The 16,376-nt window shown below is 40.0% G+C and overlaps 2 protein-coding genes across 2 annotated transcripts; one reads left to right on the forward strand and one right to left on the reverse strand.

Moving 5' to 3' along the window:
• Positions 1-3: 3 nt before the first annotated feature.
• On the reverse strand, positions 4-816 carry LOC136248736 (proline rich transmembrane protein 1B-like). The gene is made up of 4 exons (XM_066040526.1): positions 650-816; positions 535-587; positions 341-478; positions 4-257 (listed from the first exon to the last, which is right to left on the reverse strand). Exons 1-4 carry the CDS (start codon positions 702-704, stop codon positions 114-116), a joined length of 390 nt encoding a protein of 129 aa, XP_065896598.1. The 5' UTR covers positions 705-816; the 3' UTR covers positions 4-113.
• LOC136248734 (ankyrin-2-like) lies at positions 785-16,376 on the forward strand. The gene is made up of 16 exons (XM_066040524.1): positions 785-1,460; positions 7,193-7,444; positions 7,494-7,559; positions 7,682-7,821; positions 7,877-8,085; positions 8,200-8,317; positions 8,369-8,515; positions 8,698-8,953; positions 9,882-10,693; positions 10,912-11,057; positions 11,288-11,450; positions 11,887-11,973; positions 12,022-12,066; positions 12,115-12,174; positions 12,227-12,290; positions 16,053-16,376. The coding sequence occupies exons 1-16, from the start codon at positions 836-838 to the stop codon at positions 16,298-16,300; spliced, it is 3,438 nt and encodes a 1,145-aa protein (XP_065896596.1). The 5' UTR covers positions 785-835; the 3' UTR covers positions 16,301-16,376.

Here is a 16,376-nt window from a genome sequence, read left to right on the forward strand (position 1 = left end):
GGGTAATTTTAGTACGGTCATTTTCATGTGACCACATTACAAACAATATCATCCAATTCACGTACACATTTACAAATTAAAATCATGAAAACATAAAAAATAAGGTCCCGGTATCAGGCACTTAGTGCTACAATGACGATCACTAGTACCACCCATACTGCAACATGACTGAACAGTGCTATGAGGTTGAGGTTACGAGCCATCCTTGACGCTGCATATGCCTCATCATATCGACCAGCTGCCCACTCTGAGTCAACCTGTAATACATACTTTCAGTGACTTGTTTACAAAATACAAATATTACACATGATTACAGTGACCCATTTTATCTGTACTGTACCTTCAGTGAGTATATCAAGGCAACTATGCCAAGAATGGGGAACAGCCATATTATAGAGATTATTGAGAACACGATGTAGGTACGGGGCCGTATTACTACCGTTGTAGCAGTGATCACGGGTGGGCCAGTTGTGACAACCTAATTCAACAAACAAGAACAACTAAACCTCGCAAACAATAACACCATTGTCTTACTGTGGTGTGGCTGGATGGAGCGGGTGCGTAGCCGCCAGTGTAAGGCGGAGGCGCTAAAATTAACAGCAGCACGCCACTTGAAGGTCGTATGGGAATTTTCAAGTCCAATACTCACCTGAAGGATTATACGGGGGAGGTGCTCCCATTAAAGGTTGCTTCGGATCTTCCATGGTTGGTAGATATATCCAAAACTGATGCAAGAGCAAATTTGCTTGCTGTTTCTGTAAGACGCGCGATGCTGAATAATGTAAATTGATTGCTCACGTGACCTATGTCCTATTCTATGTGATGCCTACCAAAGATGGACTTGGCTGCTTATTCACGCGTACTGAAGTGTAGTACAGTAGAAGAGTTGCAGGATGTATTGTTCCAGTATAATTTGACTGTGCACTCAGCGAGGAAGGATGGGTTTTCTCTGCTGCATAGCTTCGCCTTGCTCGGATCTTATCCAATCTGCAAGTACCTTTGTTCTAATGGTGCCCGACCAACCATTTTTTCGGTGGACAATTCAACCGTATTCCATTCAGCCGTGCGGGCCAAGGCTACCACTGAGGACGAAGAACGTGCAAATATTCTGAAACTATTTTTGGACAAAGGTGATTGTGAAATTGACTTGAATATTAAAAACTCCAATGGTTGGACGGCAATAAAGCTGGCCGCACGCCGTTCACTGGAGAAGTGTGTTGAAGTATTGTTATCTAATGGGGCAGACCCCAATATTGCTGATAATGAGAAGTTTACCGCACTACACAATGCTGTTGCTAACGTAGACATCTTGAAGTTGTTGCTAAGCAAGTGTTCCGATGTCAACACATGTAACAACAAAGGTGAAACCCCTCTATATGCTGCAGTGGAGAAAGGCAATGTGGAGTGTGTTAATAGTTTGCTGGAACATGACGCAGACCCTAATATTGCTGATAATGAAGGTGAGTCATGTGTAGTCAAACCCTGTGTGCATTTTGGGTTAAGTTGAATTTGATGGTGTTATTTTTGTTTTGGTTTTAGAGGTAAAATTTAAAATTGTGTTGACCAATCTGTTAAATGTACAGTTGTTATGAGTTCCACTACATAACATGTTCCCACCCAATACCAAGACTATGGAATATAAGGAGCTTCATAGCGTTATATGTGGTTAGGTGTTCTGGAGTTCTCTGGTGGGTGTGTAGTCAAACTAGTAACAGTTTACTTATGACTAGTGCATAAACAAATGTACTGCATTCGCTCAATGGTTCGAAGGGTACATTATTCGAATGACTAAGCGAAGTTCGAATTTTGCGCATGTGCAACCTGGTTATATTAACGAGCAGAAGACCGTAAGAATCCGACTACTCATTACACCATGAATATGAATAATTTTCGTTGTGGGCAGTTCGAGATGCTAGAAAATAATGGAAGGTGGTTGTACTAGGTGTCTGACAAGTTAATTAGCTCCACCAAGAAGTGCAGTTGGGACAAGCTGTAGAGGAAGAATATTCACTGAGTTGTGTACCACTGTAATGTCTTTTAGCAGCAGCTACATCTTGTTTTGTGTTTTCTCCAGCTGCTACATCTTTTTAAACAGATGAATAATAGTGTCAACCCAATTTGCCAAAGGGAGCCAAAACAAAAACTATAATATGTGACTATAATACACTCAAAATTATGCCACCTACACAGTATGTAGCTAACTGTAGCTACAGCACCATACAATATTCATCAAACCTTCAAACGTTGCATTCAAACCTTTGGAGCATAAAATCAACATTATTTTGTTTATACACTACTTATGACAAGACATTTGCAGTATTGGTCGGCAATGGTAGCTCTATAACTTGTTAACCAGGTCAGTGAGGACACCCTAAATTGTGTACAGCTTGATAATACTTGTCCATGGTTCCAGTGTACACACATTTAGACCCCTTTAACTTCCCAGGTGTACCTCTGTATACCAGTGTGTATCAATGACCATACACAATAAGATATCGAGATTGGGAGAATGGGCTGGAGCGCTGTAGGCTTAAGACCTGACCCTTAATTTGTCACGTGAGATCACGTGACCCTCCAAGATTGGGTCATGGTAATTGTGTACCCCAACATCTATGATAAGGCTCTGGCTGGAATATTTGGTGGTATGCCCACTTACCCATACAAGCTAGTCTTCCAGAAGACTGGCAATTACATGCCACCAAATGTACCATGGCCCCAGTCCATTCACCCACCAAAGCAATTGGACAATTGCATTTAGACTGTGCTCCAATATCAAAACTAACGTAAACACAATGCAATGTATTCACATCCCATATGCATTAATCCTACATACATACACGCACACACACACACATGCAGTGCCATTGCATATCTCTTCCAGAGATGTTGACAGCTATAAATGAAAACACAAATTTACCTGTGTAAAAGTAGTTCCACCCTTTGTGAGTCAGTGCAGAATGATAGTGAGAACATTTATTACTGCAGCCATGTACCAATTGTGTTACCTTCTCAGATCCTAACCCTGTCATGACTTTTGTGGGATGTCCAGTGAAGCTGAAATCAATGTGGACATTGGAAAGCTGCATGTACATGAGCCACATCTACAAGTAACTTGTACACATCTACAAGTTACACTTAAACATGCCCGATCCCACGATAAATATACTGTTCCACATTCCACAAAAGTGCCACATGAGGATGTTTGCCATCGCTGTATGCTTAGTCTCTTTAATGGGTGCCAACCTTATGCAGGATACAATAATTGTCTTCTTGGCTATATATGTTGTGAGCAAAACTCTCTACTTACCTTTTTTTTTGAAATTGAAGGATGAGCTATAGAGTTTGAGAGAATATCTTCTGTGGCTGGTGTAGCTGTGGTCACTCCATGTCAATCTTGATTCCTAGAAATGCCAAGCAGGTAGTGGACCTCCAATTAATTTAACTGTGACTGGTCTAGTAAGATCAGGAGGCTGTAGATTGTGGACATGCATAGTTCCTGGTCTTGCTGTGATGCTGTGTGCAGGTACCTTGCCACCAGCTGCAGTACAAAACCATCAACAGTGTCCAGTCCTTTTGCTTACTATCCGAACACTAGGTCAGACATTTTAAGGGTAGGGCAAAGGCCAACCTTGTTCATATAATTGGATTCAATACCTAGCGAATGCTGAGCTGCGAAGCCTGGGATCATCCTGTGTACTTCTTGAATGCCAGCTTTTACTAAAGGTGTAATGGGATGTCCACCCTCACTCTATTTGGAGCAGTGGATATGGGAGCTGTCAGATCATGAACATCTCAGTTACTTAGACTTATATCCCAGACAGCAGTCTGGATGCACAAGAGTCATCTGTCACGCATATAGACTGCAACATATCAAAGCAAAGTGATTGGCTATCTAGCAAGACGATAAAGAAGGTAGAAGTGTTTTTTGGGTGCAGTGCCAAAGGGTTGTCTCCTTGAGACTAATACCTAAGCAAAAGTAAACCAGAAAAATGGTAACTGATCGCTGATTTCCTTGTGTAGGAGTATAATGATAACAGGGCTCCCAAGATATATTTTTTGAGCATACTGGCAAACTGTCAGTACAACACAGATTTAGAGTGTGTACTATTTCACCTCAGGCTGTTTAATCTAAGAAACTCTTGGTAGAGTGGTAAAAAAATATTTGTTTGCTGCTCCGTCTTTTAAAAGTAAGATGTTCTGCAACTTGAGAACAAATATAAGCTGTGTTTACCATGGGTCTAGGTGTACCCCTACGTACAGTATCCCTGTAGGGTACACCCATATCATACAACAAATAAATCAGTAGATACATCCCTACCATACTGCAAAGTAATCAGTAGGTACATCCCTCTAACATCAAGGGAGAATTATGACACCAGAACAGTTGCAGCTTAACTGACCTCACTTCGAAGTTTTAAGCCAAGAATACATTTCTCCAGAAATTTAATTATCACATCACAGTACTAACCATCCTGTTGATCACATCATTGCCTTAACAGTGTCATACTCCTCTACAGAATGTATTTCTTATGCTATCTTCCATGAAATGCATGCAGTGTCTAGGTGCATTACCCGTTTGCTGGCTCCCCTATGCTGGATCTCCTTGGCTTGTGCGAGACAACAAGCATGTGGCTGTGACGTGCCAAGCCTTGTAACTAACCTGCGATAGCGCGCATACATGACTGTCAGCGGCGGAGCTGAACAAACTGCTGTAGTTGTGGCTCAGACGTAAGATATACTTGCTGCCACAATAGCATCTAAATGGCAAGCTGAAAGTGCATGCCTACCACAGCCACATAATCTCCATGATGTCATCCTGGGATGGATGGTCTTGTTGTATGTAGCTCAGTGGAGATTGATGATAATGTTGTAGTAATACTTAGCTGCTCCCATACTTGATAAGTTCCTGTATTACACCCTGCAGCTTTAATATCAACTCAATAAAACTTTTCCAGCACTGCAAACAATTGGTGATACTGCTGCTCCTTAGCTGCCACTGCTGCCCTGTTATAGCATAGAACAGGGAGGCTGCTACATATGCTACCACCTCAAACCTGTTGTTGATACCTTCTAATGCATACCACAATGCATAGTGACCAAGCTAACCCTATTGTTAGACACCTTGCCTGCATAGTGTTTAACCTTAGTCCCATAGACTAATGTTACTGTGGCCACCTTCAAGTTAACACTGTTTAATTAAACTTGTAGAAATCAGGACACCTCACTAATACAGTGCTTGAAATAAGCAGACAAAATTGCTAGGACATAGCACCTAAACTAAACTATTTTGATCAGACATTTGTAAAACTTGTTCAGACATTGAATACTTTTACCATGAAAAATTATTATATTAAGTCTGACATGCATTTGTCTGAGTCAAGTTTATACCAATTTTGGTTGGACATAATGTCTGACCAAACTAGAACATGTTCGGACAAACACCGATTTTGGTTGGAAAATGTCAGATGTCTGACCATTATTTCAAGCACTGCTAATAAGGACATCTCGACAACTTTAAAAATTTTATCAAAGATCCATTGTATAGAAGGTGCCACTGTAGATGTTGTTTCAGTATAATAATCAACACTTTACAAGTTTCACTGGACCCTTTTCTGTTCTATTCACTAGTAGTATTCACACTATTGGGTACAATTTGTGATATTGTCAAGGGCGTAACCAGAAATTTAAAATAGGTGAGGCAGACTCCAGGGGCAGATCTAGGATTTTACTAAAGTGGTAGGAGTGACCACACAGTGTGCAAAGCACACTTTGCAAAATGCTTTGCATTTTGCCTTCTAGGGGGATCTGGGGGCATGCCCCCCCCCAGAAAATTTTTAAAAATTAGGTGTTTCAAGTTTGAATCTGGAGGAAATTTTAGTCATACTATGGTAATAATTATTGCAAAGAATGTGTACTGGAAAATTAATACAATTATTTTGTACAATAGCTGAATGTACAATAGCTTATATACCTTCATGGCCCTTGGAGTTTTGACCTGTCAAAGAAACACTTGGTTAAAGCTCAGGTGTCGACTCAGGCTGAGAAGAATGAGCAGCAGACCCTACAAGCATAAAGGGCATTACTTAATCTATAAGGCAAAGCTATTCTCTAGATTAGTTAGTTATTACTAGCCTATTATAGCTATGCAAACTAGCATTGGTGTGGTTATAATAGAATACTTTGGAATTGATTATAATAAAATTAATACTTAGAATTAACTAACTCAACCCATAAATGTTGCTTCTTTTGGTTGTTGTGACCATAGGCGTAGCAAGATATTTTTAGATAGGGGGCCGGCTCTAGTTTAGTGTTGAAGAGCAAAAAAAAGTCAAAACCTACTAAGAATGGCTGCCCTCCACTAAATAATAATTTGTATCACTGATAAAGTACATAAAAAATCCCTATTCACAACTTCATAGTTTGCCACACTGCTTCTCTGATTACTGCGACTGCTTTATTAGAGTAAGTGACTGCTCTATTAGAGCATCTCGATATTTTTTGAATTTACAATCATAAAATCACAAGGGGGCTCCAGCTTCCCTTTCCCCCCGGATTGCTACGCCTATGGTTGTAACTCACTGTGGTCCTCACTCTGATCATCCATTTTTAGTAACAAAAAAGAATCACCTAACCATTCAAAAAATTCTAATAAGTGCCAACTGTTGTTTGTAACGAAGCAGTACCGAAGGTAATCTGCTATGGATGGATTCGAACTAATTTCCATGGTAAGTTGCACTAAATAACATATAAATTGTTGTAACATTAAGTTTCAAGTATCAAAAAGTCCACTACTACTAGCTAATCACTTCAATTACTAATATTTGGTGAGGCAGCTGCCTCACCTGCCTACATGGTAGGTACGCCCCTGATTGTGTACTTCAATTTGTACATTCAAGATGTGGATTTTTTTTTGTCCCCATTACTAATTATACACAACGTATTATGCTATACAGTGAAACTTGTGTATTAAGGACACCTTGGGACCGAACAAAAGTGTCCTGATTATCAAGGTGTCCTGATCATCAAGGTGTCCTGATTATCAAGGTGTCCTGGTTTTCCAGGTCAGATTGCATGCTAACGGAGATTTTAGGTGTCCTCATTTTCAAGTGTCCTGATTAACAGGTTCCGCTGTATGTTGTAACTCTATTCTACCACAGTGGGTCCCCTACTGAGTTTTTATGTTATTCCCTAGGGGTTTCCCCTCTGTTCCTAGCTACCAAAGATGGCAACATCAAGTTAACAGAGTTATTAGTGAAAAATGGAGCAAATGTCAATGCTCGTGGAGCCAAGCAGAACATCAGCCCATTACACTGGGCAGCTCACAAAGAGAATGATGAAATGGCATTGTTCCTTATCCAACATGGAGCAGACATTTTGTTGACAGACAATGAACAGCGTACTCCAATATCAATGGCTTCTCCTGCCCTTGCCGAGCAGATGATTGGTAAGTAAACACCTTTTTTTGATCATTTGTAATGACTGGGTTACCATAGCAACTGCTAAGACTTTGAATCCTGACATTGATACGACTGCTACAAATGTTGAAACAATGACATCAGGTGAGAGAGAGTACATGGACAGTTGTTATCCTGTGTTCTTTAATGATACAGAGAATACAGTTGTACACTGCAGCTTCTTCCATGCAGTTATGATGTATTATGACATGTTATGCTGTTCACAGCTGCTGACAAAGCTGTTGCTGCTTGCTGTGGAGGCAACGTCCATGCCCTTACAGTGTTACTGGACTCTGGAGTATCAGTGGACCACATCACTGGCGAGTCTCAGTCCACGTTACTCCACATGGCAGCCTACTGTGGACAGGTGAGTGGGCGTAGCTGTAGTCACATGATTCATCAGCTCCACCCCTTCCTTGCAGCTACCAGTAGTCGCATACCTGCTGTCAAAGGAAGCTAACATCAAAGCTGTGGACAAGGACCAAGATACCGTATTACACTTTGCTTGTATGAAAGATATCTCTCATGGCTTACACAACCGGACATTAGAGTTGTTACTGAATACTCCAGTAAAAGCTTTGATCAATAAACCTAACAGTAAAGGGGACACACCCATAATGGTGGCAACAAGGTTTGTAACAGTCACTATCCAAATGCTGTTGTAACCAGTAGAACCAGTTGGGACCCTTACTAAGTGTCTGGATTATGCACATAAGACTCTTGTACATAAACTGTTTTTCAATAGATGCAGTTTTCCAGCTCGGGTTAAGATCCTACTCAAACACAATGCGGACATCAACATTGCCAACAAGAAGAGAGAATTGCCCCTTCACCGAGCATGTGCTTCTACTACTAACATTGAGGTGGGTGTGGAACATGAAAGTATTCCATGCTGACCACGTAATGCCATACAGTCGGTGATGATGTTTGCAGACCTGTCCCCCAATATTGATGTGCAAGATGAGGATGGCTGGACACCACTGATGTTTGCTGCGAAGAGTGGATCAGCCGCTGTTGTACAGTATCTCTTGCAGAGAGGAGCTAAGGCTAACAAAAGACAAGTATGTCTGTATGTGTGTTTGTTTCTTGTATAGAGAGGGAGAGTCTTGTGTGTTGGCAACTCTGTTGTTAGCACTTTAGGTGTGGTGTGTGTGTTTGTGTGCACGCATGATACAACCTACCACTTTAAAGTGTTAGGGAGGTAGTTGGTTGTTAACACATTACACTGTTCTTGTTGCTACAGAGTGGTGGTTTCACTGCCTTGTATTTAGCAGCACAAGAGGGACACGCCTCCACTTGTTGGTACCTGTTAGAGGCCAGGGCAGACCCCAACATTACTGGTGGACCGCAGGACCTCGCACCTCTGCACATCGCCGCACATCACAACGCTATGGAAACTTGTAAACTATTAGTGGAATATGGAGGGAACCCATCGCTAAAGGATGCTGATGGTGACACACCCCTGGATCTGGTGACCTCTCCTGCTCTCAAGACATTCAGTTAGTAATAGAATGTGTTGTATTAACTAGGATCATATCTCATCACTTTTGAATAAATGCAGTGAAACCAACATAACCCCTCAAATTGACGCAAATAGAAGATTTTGGTTCCCACTGGTGTGGCCACACACATTGTTACCTCTGAACAAGGAAAGCATACAAAATATTCTTTGTCCTTTTGAGATGTTCCATGACTTTTAGGCCACACCAAATTTTATGTTTTACGGATCTGGCTGTGGCTGGTCAAGTTTTAAAAAACAACTGTGTGAAAACTGCCAAGAACAATTGTGCACTCCTGTGTATGTACAAGTAGTTATAGTAACAAAGGAACTCTAGAGGAAATGGAGCACAGAGAAGGCTTAGACCTACCACTTGTAAAGATCGATAGAACAGTTACTTACACTATTAAAATATAATTCCAGAAAATTTTTACTTTTTTTCTGCATTGCCAATTCACCAATTCCTCCCTACCCAGCATCATACTGGGACCACCTGTTTGTTTAGAGATGACCAAAACCTTGCTGTGTTTCCCTTAATTTGGAGAGTTAGGATTTTACTGTAGTGTAATGACTGTGTGTGTGTGTCTGTCTGTCTGTCTGTGTCTAGTGTGTGTATGTTAAGCCAATTTTCCAGCTGGGACATTGATGCAGGTCAAAGAGTGGGAGGGCCAACTTGTCAATGAAAGTTACTAGTGGTGTACAACAGATATAGTTACAGTATGTTAAGCCAGTTTGCCAATCCTATTAAGCTGGTTTGTCAGTCCTGTTATTAAGCTGGTTTGTCAGTCCTGTTAAGCCATTTGTTGATCCTATTAAGCTGGTTTGTCAGTCCTGTTATTAAGCTGGTTTGTCAGTCCTGTTAAGCCATTTGTTGATCCTATTAAGCTGGTTTGTCAGTTCTGCTATGCCAGTTTTTGTCTTCCTTCTAGTGCTACATGCTTACGAGAAGATGAGTGATAAGAACAGAGCGCCAACCACTGTCCGCCAAGAGTCATGTGAGCAAGTGTTTGATAATGAAGCCATAGTTGGTGACATCACAGTTATTGACAATGATGTAACTGATGATGTCATTACTAATGTCACTGATGATGTTACTGCTAACGTCACTGATGATGTCACTGCTAACGTCACTGATGATGTCACTGCTAACGTCACTGATGATGTCACTGCTAACGTCACTGATGATGTCACTGCTAACGTCACTGATGATGTCACTGCTAACATCACTGATAATGTCACCAATATTAGTGATGAGGTTAGTATGGATCAAATTGTACCTAACAATAGTGATACCCCACCCACTAACAATATTGCCGCACCCACTAATAATGATGACACGCCCACTAATAATGATGATATGCCCACTAATAATGACTTACCTGATAATAATGATGATGTCACAACTAATGATGTTGTGTTAGTTACAAAGGAGCAGCAATACCTCACTAGGATCACTGAACTAGAGAGAAGTATTGAAGAGCTCACCACTAGTAATACTGAACTATTACACAAGTTATCAAAGTTGAATAATAAGTATCAGTTGTATGAGAGTCACATGACATCACATGATGCTCTGTGCCGAGAGAGGGACCAATACAAATCGGAGAGAGATGAACTACAAAGGAAACATGACGATTTAGTATTACATAGTTCTGTGTCTTCTTGGCAAAGTGACACTGTTGCCCCACCCCTTGCCTCTAATGGTGGTACACTTCAACTGATAAACCACAATGATATTACGGTAATGAGACCATTAGACCACTTCAACTTGATCAGAGTGTTTCATAGGTAAAGAACCAATAAGAGGTTAGGGTCAGTAGTTCAGCGTATAAACCAGTAAAAAGCAAGTAGTAGGTAGTTAGATGGCTTTAGTACAAAAAAACAAAAAAGTTGGTTGGACCCATGGAACATCCAATCAAGTTGAAGTCTTACAGTGATGAAACAATTACATCATTACAGTTAGGTCAGTCAGTTGCTGCTGGTAACACAATTCCCCACCTTACCACCCACACGGGTACATACCACAATATGGATGTCACCATAGCAACCATGGATTACAAGAAAACAAGTGTCTCCAGCATTAAATCAGAGCTAACTCAGTTGAGGTACATATATGGTGTTTGTGAGTGACCAGGCACATGAACACTGACCATGTAGGCATTACTAACTATTATAACCTTATGAAATAGAAATGTGTAGTCAATGAAAGTGCTGAAAAAAAATTGCATGGATGCTATAATAAGTGAAGTTTTTAAAGGAGGAAAACTTTAATATACCACATGTTTGGTTTTTGTGTGCTTTGTCCAACATTTGATTATTGTGGTACATTATTCAGTACACTCCGATGTGGTCACTTGGTCCAGTTGTTAGCTACAGCTATTGACCAGGAGCATCACAAGATCTACTTGGTGTATGAAAATATTGGAATCACTACTCTGGACAATATGATACATCGTCATAGTAACCAATCCTTCACTTGGCAGGATAGAATGCAACTTGTAAGTTGTTTGTTACTATGACACTCAATAGTGTAACGATATTGAGACCTCAATAACTTGTAAATGTAAGGATACAAGGGCTTATAATTTGTACTTGGGTAAATGCCATACCTCAAACAGTGGCTACACACTTTCATTAAATAACAGTATAACCTTTGCCCTTAAATGTCAATTGCCTTGATTAAATGACTTGTTTGTCCCAACAACAACTTGCAAAGAACCCTTTCTTACAATTAAGGTTTCCTACAAGAATAATGGATTTCAAACATTAAAGTGTAAAAATAAATACTTAAACAAGGATCAGATGTGATATTTAGAATGTGAGAGCTTGGGATAAGAATTGAATGAATTCAAGTAGTATTTGTTTGTCTGTAAAAATATTGATCAACTGACCTGTACAAAGAGAAATGTTTGTTGAATTTGTTTTCAACTTCAGTTATTAGATGTTGCTGTTGCTATGGGATACCTTCACTCATGTGATCAACCCATTGGCCACTACTGCCTGTGTCCCAGTGTAATCCAGGTCAGTAATCTCTTGTTATACTATAGTATCCTAACTTGCCACTTATAGGTATGCAAGACAACCCCAAGATGGAGAGCTAGGATTGGTCATTATGTAAGTGGGGCTGTTGTGGGTGTGGCTACTAGTCTGCATGCATTATAGGGTTTGGTGAAAGTGCACAATAACCATAGCAACAGTAAGGCATCAATGAAGATTGTTCCAGTAAGTTATCCTAATATGGTAATGATCTATAATAGCACTGATGTCATCTTAGTACATGTCTCCTGAAGTCTTACAAGGTCACCCTCATGTGAGAAACTCTGATGTATACTCATTTGGTGAGTGTGAATTAGTGGTGAGCGACCTTAGTCCAATGGTACTGTATCATACACTACGATAGTAGTGTATAGTAGGGACCACAAAGGAGTAGGCGTGGTCCACTAATAAAGTTATCCAAAAAAATCCTCAATTTTCCCTGATGACGATGAGGCGGTATTGGTTAGGTAAAACGTAAGCCCAAAAAAGCTTTCAGATCAACCCGAAATGCTTTCAACAAGTTGCTACAGAATTTTTAAAATAGTTTATTTAACAGAATTTTCAACTAACTGACTGCCTGACTGACTGATGCCTTCAGACAAGCGTAACTCGATAATGGCTAAGGCTACCGGCTTGATTTTTTTCACTGTTCGATGTCGCTTCGTCCCGAGAGGTACCTTTTGGCATACCGCAGTACATACAATGCATTCCTCTTGGACTTACTGGTGTCCTCCTTTGTGTCCCATTCATCTTTGCTGACAGCAAAAGGTGTCGATTTGGCGGTAGCATGTGATGGCTTCCCTTCGAAACGGAAATCGTCTGCATTTTTCATAGTGGATATTTTGATTGCAGAGGTACTTTTCAAACGATTCTTGATTCATACTGCTGTGTAACAGGTTGAACATAGTCGACAGCTTCGAAGCGTAATGGATACTTCACTTTTCAGACGATAATTAATATGATTGGGGCGCGCGACACAATTTCTTTTGGTATACATGAATTGCAGAGGTGCTTTATGAACAGTTCTTGATACAAAATGCTGTGCAATAGGTCAGCGCCAGAACCCACGTTCCAGCCAATCACTTTTAGTGAATAATCGAGATACTCTAATAGAGCAGTCATCAAAATATACTCTAATAGAACAGTCATCGTGATACTCTAATAAAGCATTCAGTATAGAATATAGCTTATAGTCTAAGCCATGACATCTGTGTTAACTGTCTTATTACCCAGTGAGTCATCTGCATGGCACACTGCATTGAGCTAATTGATCATGCATTAGCATGCAGTTACAATCTAAGACTAAACTTTCACGTTGAGAAATTTTTGTATACATCATGAAAATTAAATTAACTACTAGCTATAATAGTCAGATATGAAACTTAATTAATTGGTAATATAGCACAAAATTGCCATTGATGTTAACAAGAAGAGACTTTGCATGTAAAATAGCCTTCAGATGCCATTTCAAAGCATCTGTTTTCAAAAGTTTCCCTGGGGGGGGGGGGGGAGGTATGCCCCCTGACCCCCTAGCTTAGCATGCTGTGTGTGCTTAAAGCACATGTAGTTAAGTAACACACCAAAGCAGATAATCTCTGATTTACAGATCATATTAGATCAATAAAAACTGAGTAGTGTGCATGACTATGACTTTCATTGCAGTCCATGCATGTCTGGCCGGACCACTCAAAATCTCTGGTCCCCGGCCCTGTAATGGGTTGATTATAGCTGACATTGAAGCATAATGGTGGATAGTTCACTATTCAGACGATAAGGGGCTGGGGCACGCTGCACCATTTCAGATGCGGTATGTGTGGGTTTACCAGTCATAATAAAATTATTTACAAAAAAAGTTAACAAACAAGTACTCAAAAAATTTGGAATTTTCAACTAGAGTAGGGACCATAGCACATCGATAAAAAGTACTGAAACAAGTTGGAGTAGTCCATGATATTAAATCACAGTAAAACAATAAGAAGTGTTATGTCATTGTTTTACTGTGATTTAATATCATGGACTACTCCAACTTGTTTCAGTACTTTTTATCGATGTGCTATGGTCCCTACTCTAGTTGAAAATTCCAATTTTTTTTCGTGTACTTGTACTGGAACAAACATGTGTTTGCTACACAGTAGCTGTTGATGTGAGGAGGTGGGGGAGGCCAGTTGCAGAATCTGTGGCAGCATTAGGCACAGCTATAATCATTTAGTTTTTGTGGAATGATTTATAGGCCTGTAATAAATATCTAGCCAAAGTTGGGCTATTTACAGTCAACAGTAAGTTGTTTTGGTAAGCTTTTTAGTGTTCATATATTTTGTAGCTAATACATTATAAACAGCCAGTGCAACACACTTGGAACACTATGCTCAGTACAGCTAGACCAATAAGGGCAGGACATGTTCAATCACTATTAGTATAGCTAGGTCATTATGTAACATGTTTGCCGTGCCTCAGTGATTAACTCTCTGGGTGCCAAGGGTTACTGTAGTGGTCTTGTGCGGCTGTGTGAATTTGTTGTTACCACTTTAACTGCTGCGTACTTTCATAGGTTAAAAACAAGGTGCTTCTTTTGATGAGTTTAGCAAATGAAACGTATAGATTATTCTGCAAGCGAAAACTTATGGTGATATTTGCTGTTCGTCTTGGCCTTCCTTGTGTATTGATGAACTCTGTACAAAAGTGATAGCAATAAATTCTTTTCAACCATAATAGTGTATTACATCTAGTGATACTCCACTATAGTAGTGTATTATATCTAGTGATACTCCACTATAGTAGTGTATTACATCTAGTGATACTCCACTATAGTAGTGTATTACATCTAGTGATACTCCACTGATTCAGACAAAACTTGACAAAACCAGGGACAAGATTTTGAAGTCTTTGAGATTTCAAGATTTCCATAAGATCTTAATTATTGTTAACTAGTCCAGCGATCTATAACATCAGTTCAGGCTTAAGGTCCACATGATGCCCGAGGTGTTGTCACACAAATTGCTATTTGCTGCTACTTGTTTTGTCCAAATTGGAACCAAAGCTACTGCAAGTTGTTCATTGTGTAAGTGCCTAAACTAAGCACCTCATGTTGACAGCTTACAATTCTTATTACAGCACACTCACATGTGTATTACAGCAAAAGCATTATATAGAGTAACTATTAGTAATTAGTAACAATTAGGTACAAATTGCATTTTTATACCTGGTGATCATAGCCGTGCTACAGAAAACGGGACAAAACAGCAAAGCCGATCCTGACACCTGGCATTACAGATCTGGCATATGTTTATTCAATTTTTGCACAATAGTGCTTGTGGTTATTAAGGGGCATGGTTGCTGTGTTTGATCACTGTAAGGTGTGTTTGTGTTGTCCTATTGTGTAGATAGGGTGTCTAGTAACTCTTACAGTGACATAATCATTTCAAATAGTTTTGTGGCACTCCTCAAGAAAGTGGTGATAAGAAGCTTAATGCCTTGGGGTATGGTTATATCACATGACAAGCTGTATAATACAAAAATGCTCATGTTGCTTTAAGAGATATTACTGGTAGACACGATCCTGCATGATAGGAACTAGCAAATAGGCCTCAACCAATGAGGGGCGTGGTCTTATATGGTTTGTTTTTCACTGTGCTGCTCACAGCAGTCATGCGTGTACCTTACCACTAATGGACTTTATCCACAATGACATCACGAGCACAAGATGGCCGCGTTATTTGGGGTACTAATGTACAGGCGCCTATGGAGAAATTGTTTTGATCAATCATATTTCACCCGTGAAGAAAGATACTGACCAGTAGTCAACAGGTTTGGGTATATAACGTAACAAAAACTATTGCAAACATGCGTTATCTCAAAAATTTTCCACCATGCATACCAAATCGTTTATTGTGCTGTCTTGTACCCATACCTGTTGCTTAGAGCTCAATATCTCCTTCCCTGGCTGAAATATGATCGATCAAAACAATTTCTCCATAGCCCCCTGTACATTAGTACCCCAAATAATGCGGCCATCTTGTGCTCATGACATTATTTCTGGTTTGATATATATTCTAATTCTTTCACAGGCATGTTGATGTATGAGACAATTACAGACTACACTCCATACTCTGACACTGGAGGCAGTAATGTCATTGCCATGGTGAACAAGATTATCAGTGGAGCTAAGCTAGTTTTCCCAAAGTTGACTAACAAATTCCCAGGATGTGATCAGGCTGTCTCACAAGCTGTTGCTATTATCAACAGTTGTCATAGTAACAGCCAAGATGATCGGCCATCTTTCACTGACATAATAACGTCACTGAAGTCACTATAGTGACTTGAGCGTTTCATGTTTGTACAGAACTTGATTGAATTGTTGGTTTTTTTTTATTGTAAGATAAATGAGATTA

This window comes from Dysidea avara, chromosome 3, assembly GCF_963678975.1.
Source record: "Dysidea avara chromosome 3, odDysAvar1.4, whole genome shotgun sequence".
In the NCBI taxonomy this organism is placed as follows: domain Eukaryota; kingdom Metazoa; phylum Porifera; class Demospongiae; order Dictyoceratida; family Dysideidae; genus Dysidea; species Dysidea avara.

What these genes read in the sequence shown, in the direction of transcription:
- LOC136248734 (XM_066040524.1), top strand. Translation starts at nt 836, where the DNA reads ATGGACTTGGCTGCTTATTCACGCGTACTGAAGTGTAGTACAGTAGAA. An exon ending in TAATATTGCTGATAATGAAG is followed by an intron (nt 1,461 to 7,192) that starts GTGAGTCATGTG and finishes GTTATTCCCTAG; the next exon opens with GGGTTTCCCCTCTGTTCCTA. An exon ending in CCTTGCCGAGCAGATGATTG is followed by an intron (nt 7,445 to 7,493) that starts GTAAGTAAACAC and finishes GGGTTACCATAG; the next exon opens with CAACTGCTAAGACTTTGAAT.
- LOC136248736 (XM_066040526.1), bottom strand. Translation starts at nt 704, where the DNA reads ATGGAAGATCCGAAGCAACCTTTAATGGGAGCACCTCCCCCGTATAAT. An exon ending in CTCCATCCAGCCACACCACA is followed by an intron (nt 479 to 534) that starts GTAAGACAATGG and finishes TTGTTGAATTAG; the next exon opens with GTTGTCACAACTGGCCCACC. An exon ending in CCTTGATATACTCACTGAAG is followed by an intron (nt 258 to 340) that starts GTACAGTACAGA and finishes TATGTATTACAG; the next exon opens with GTTGACTCAGAGTGGGCAGC.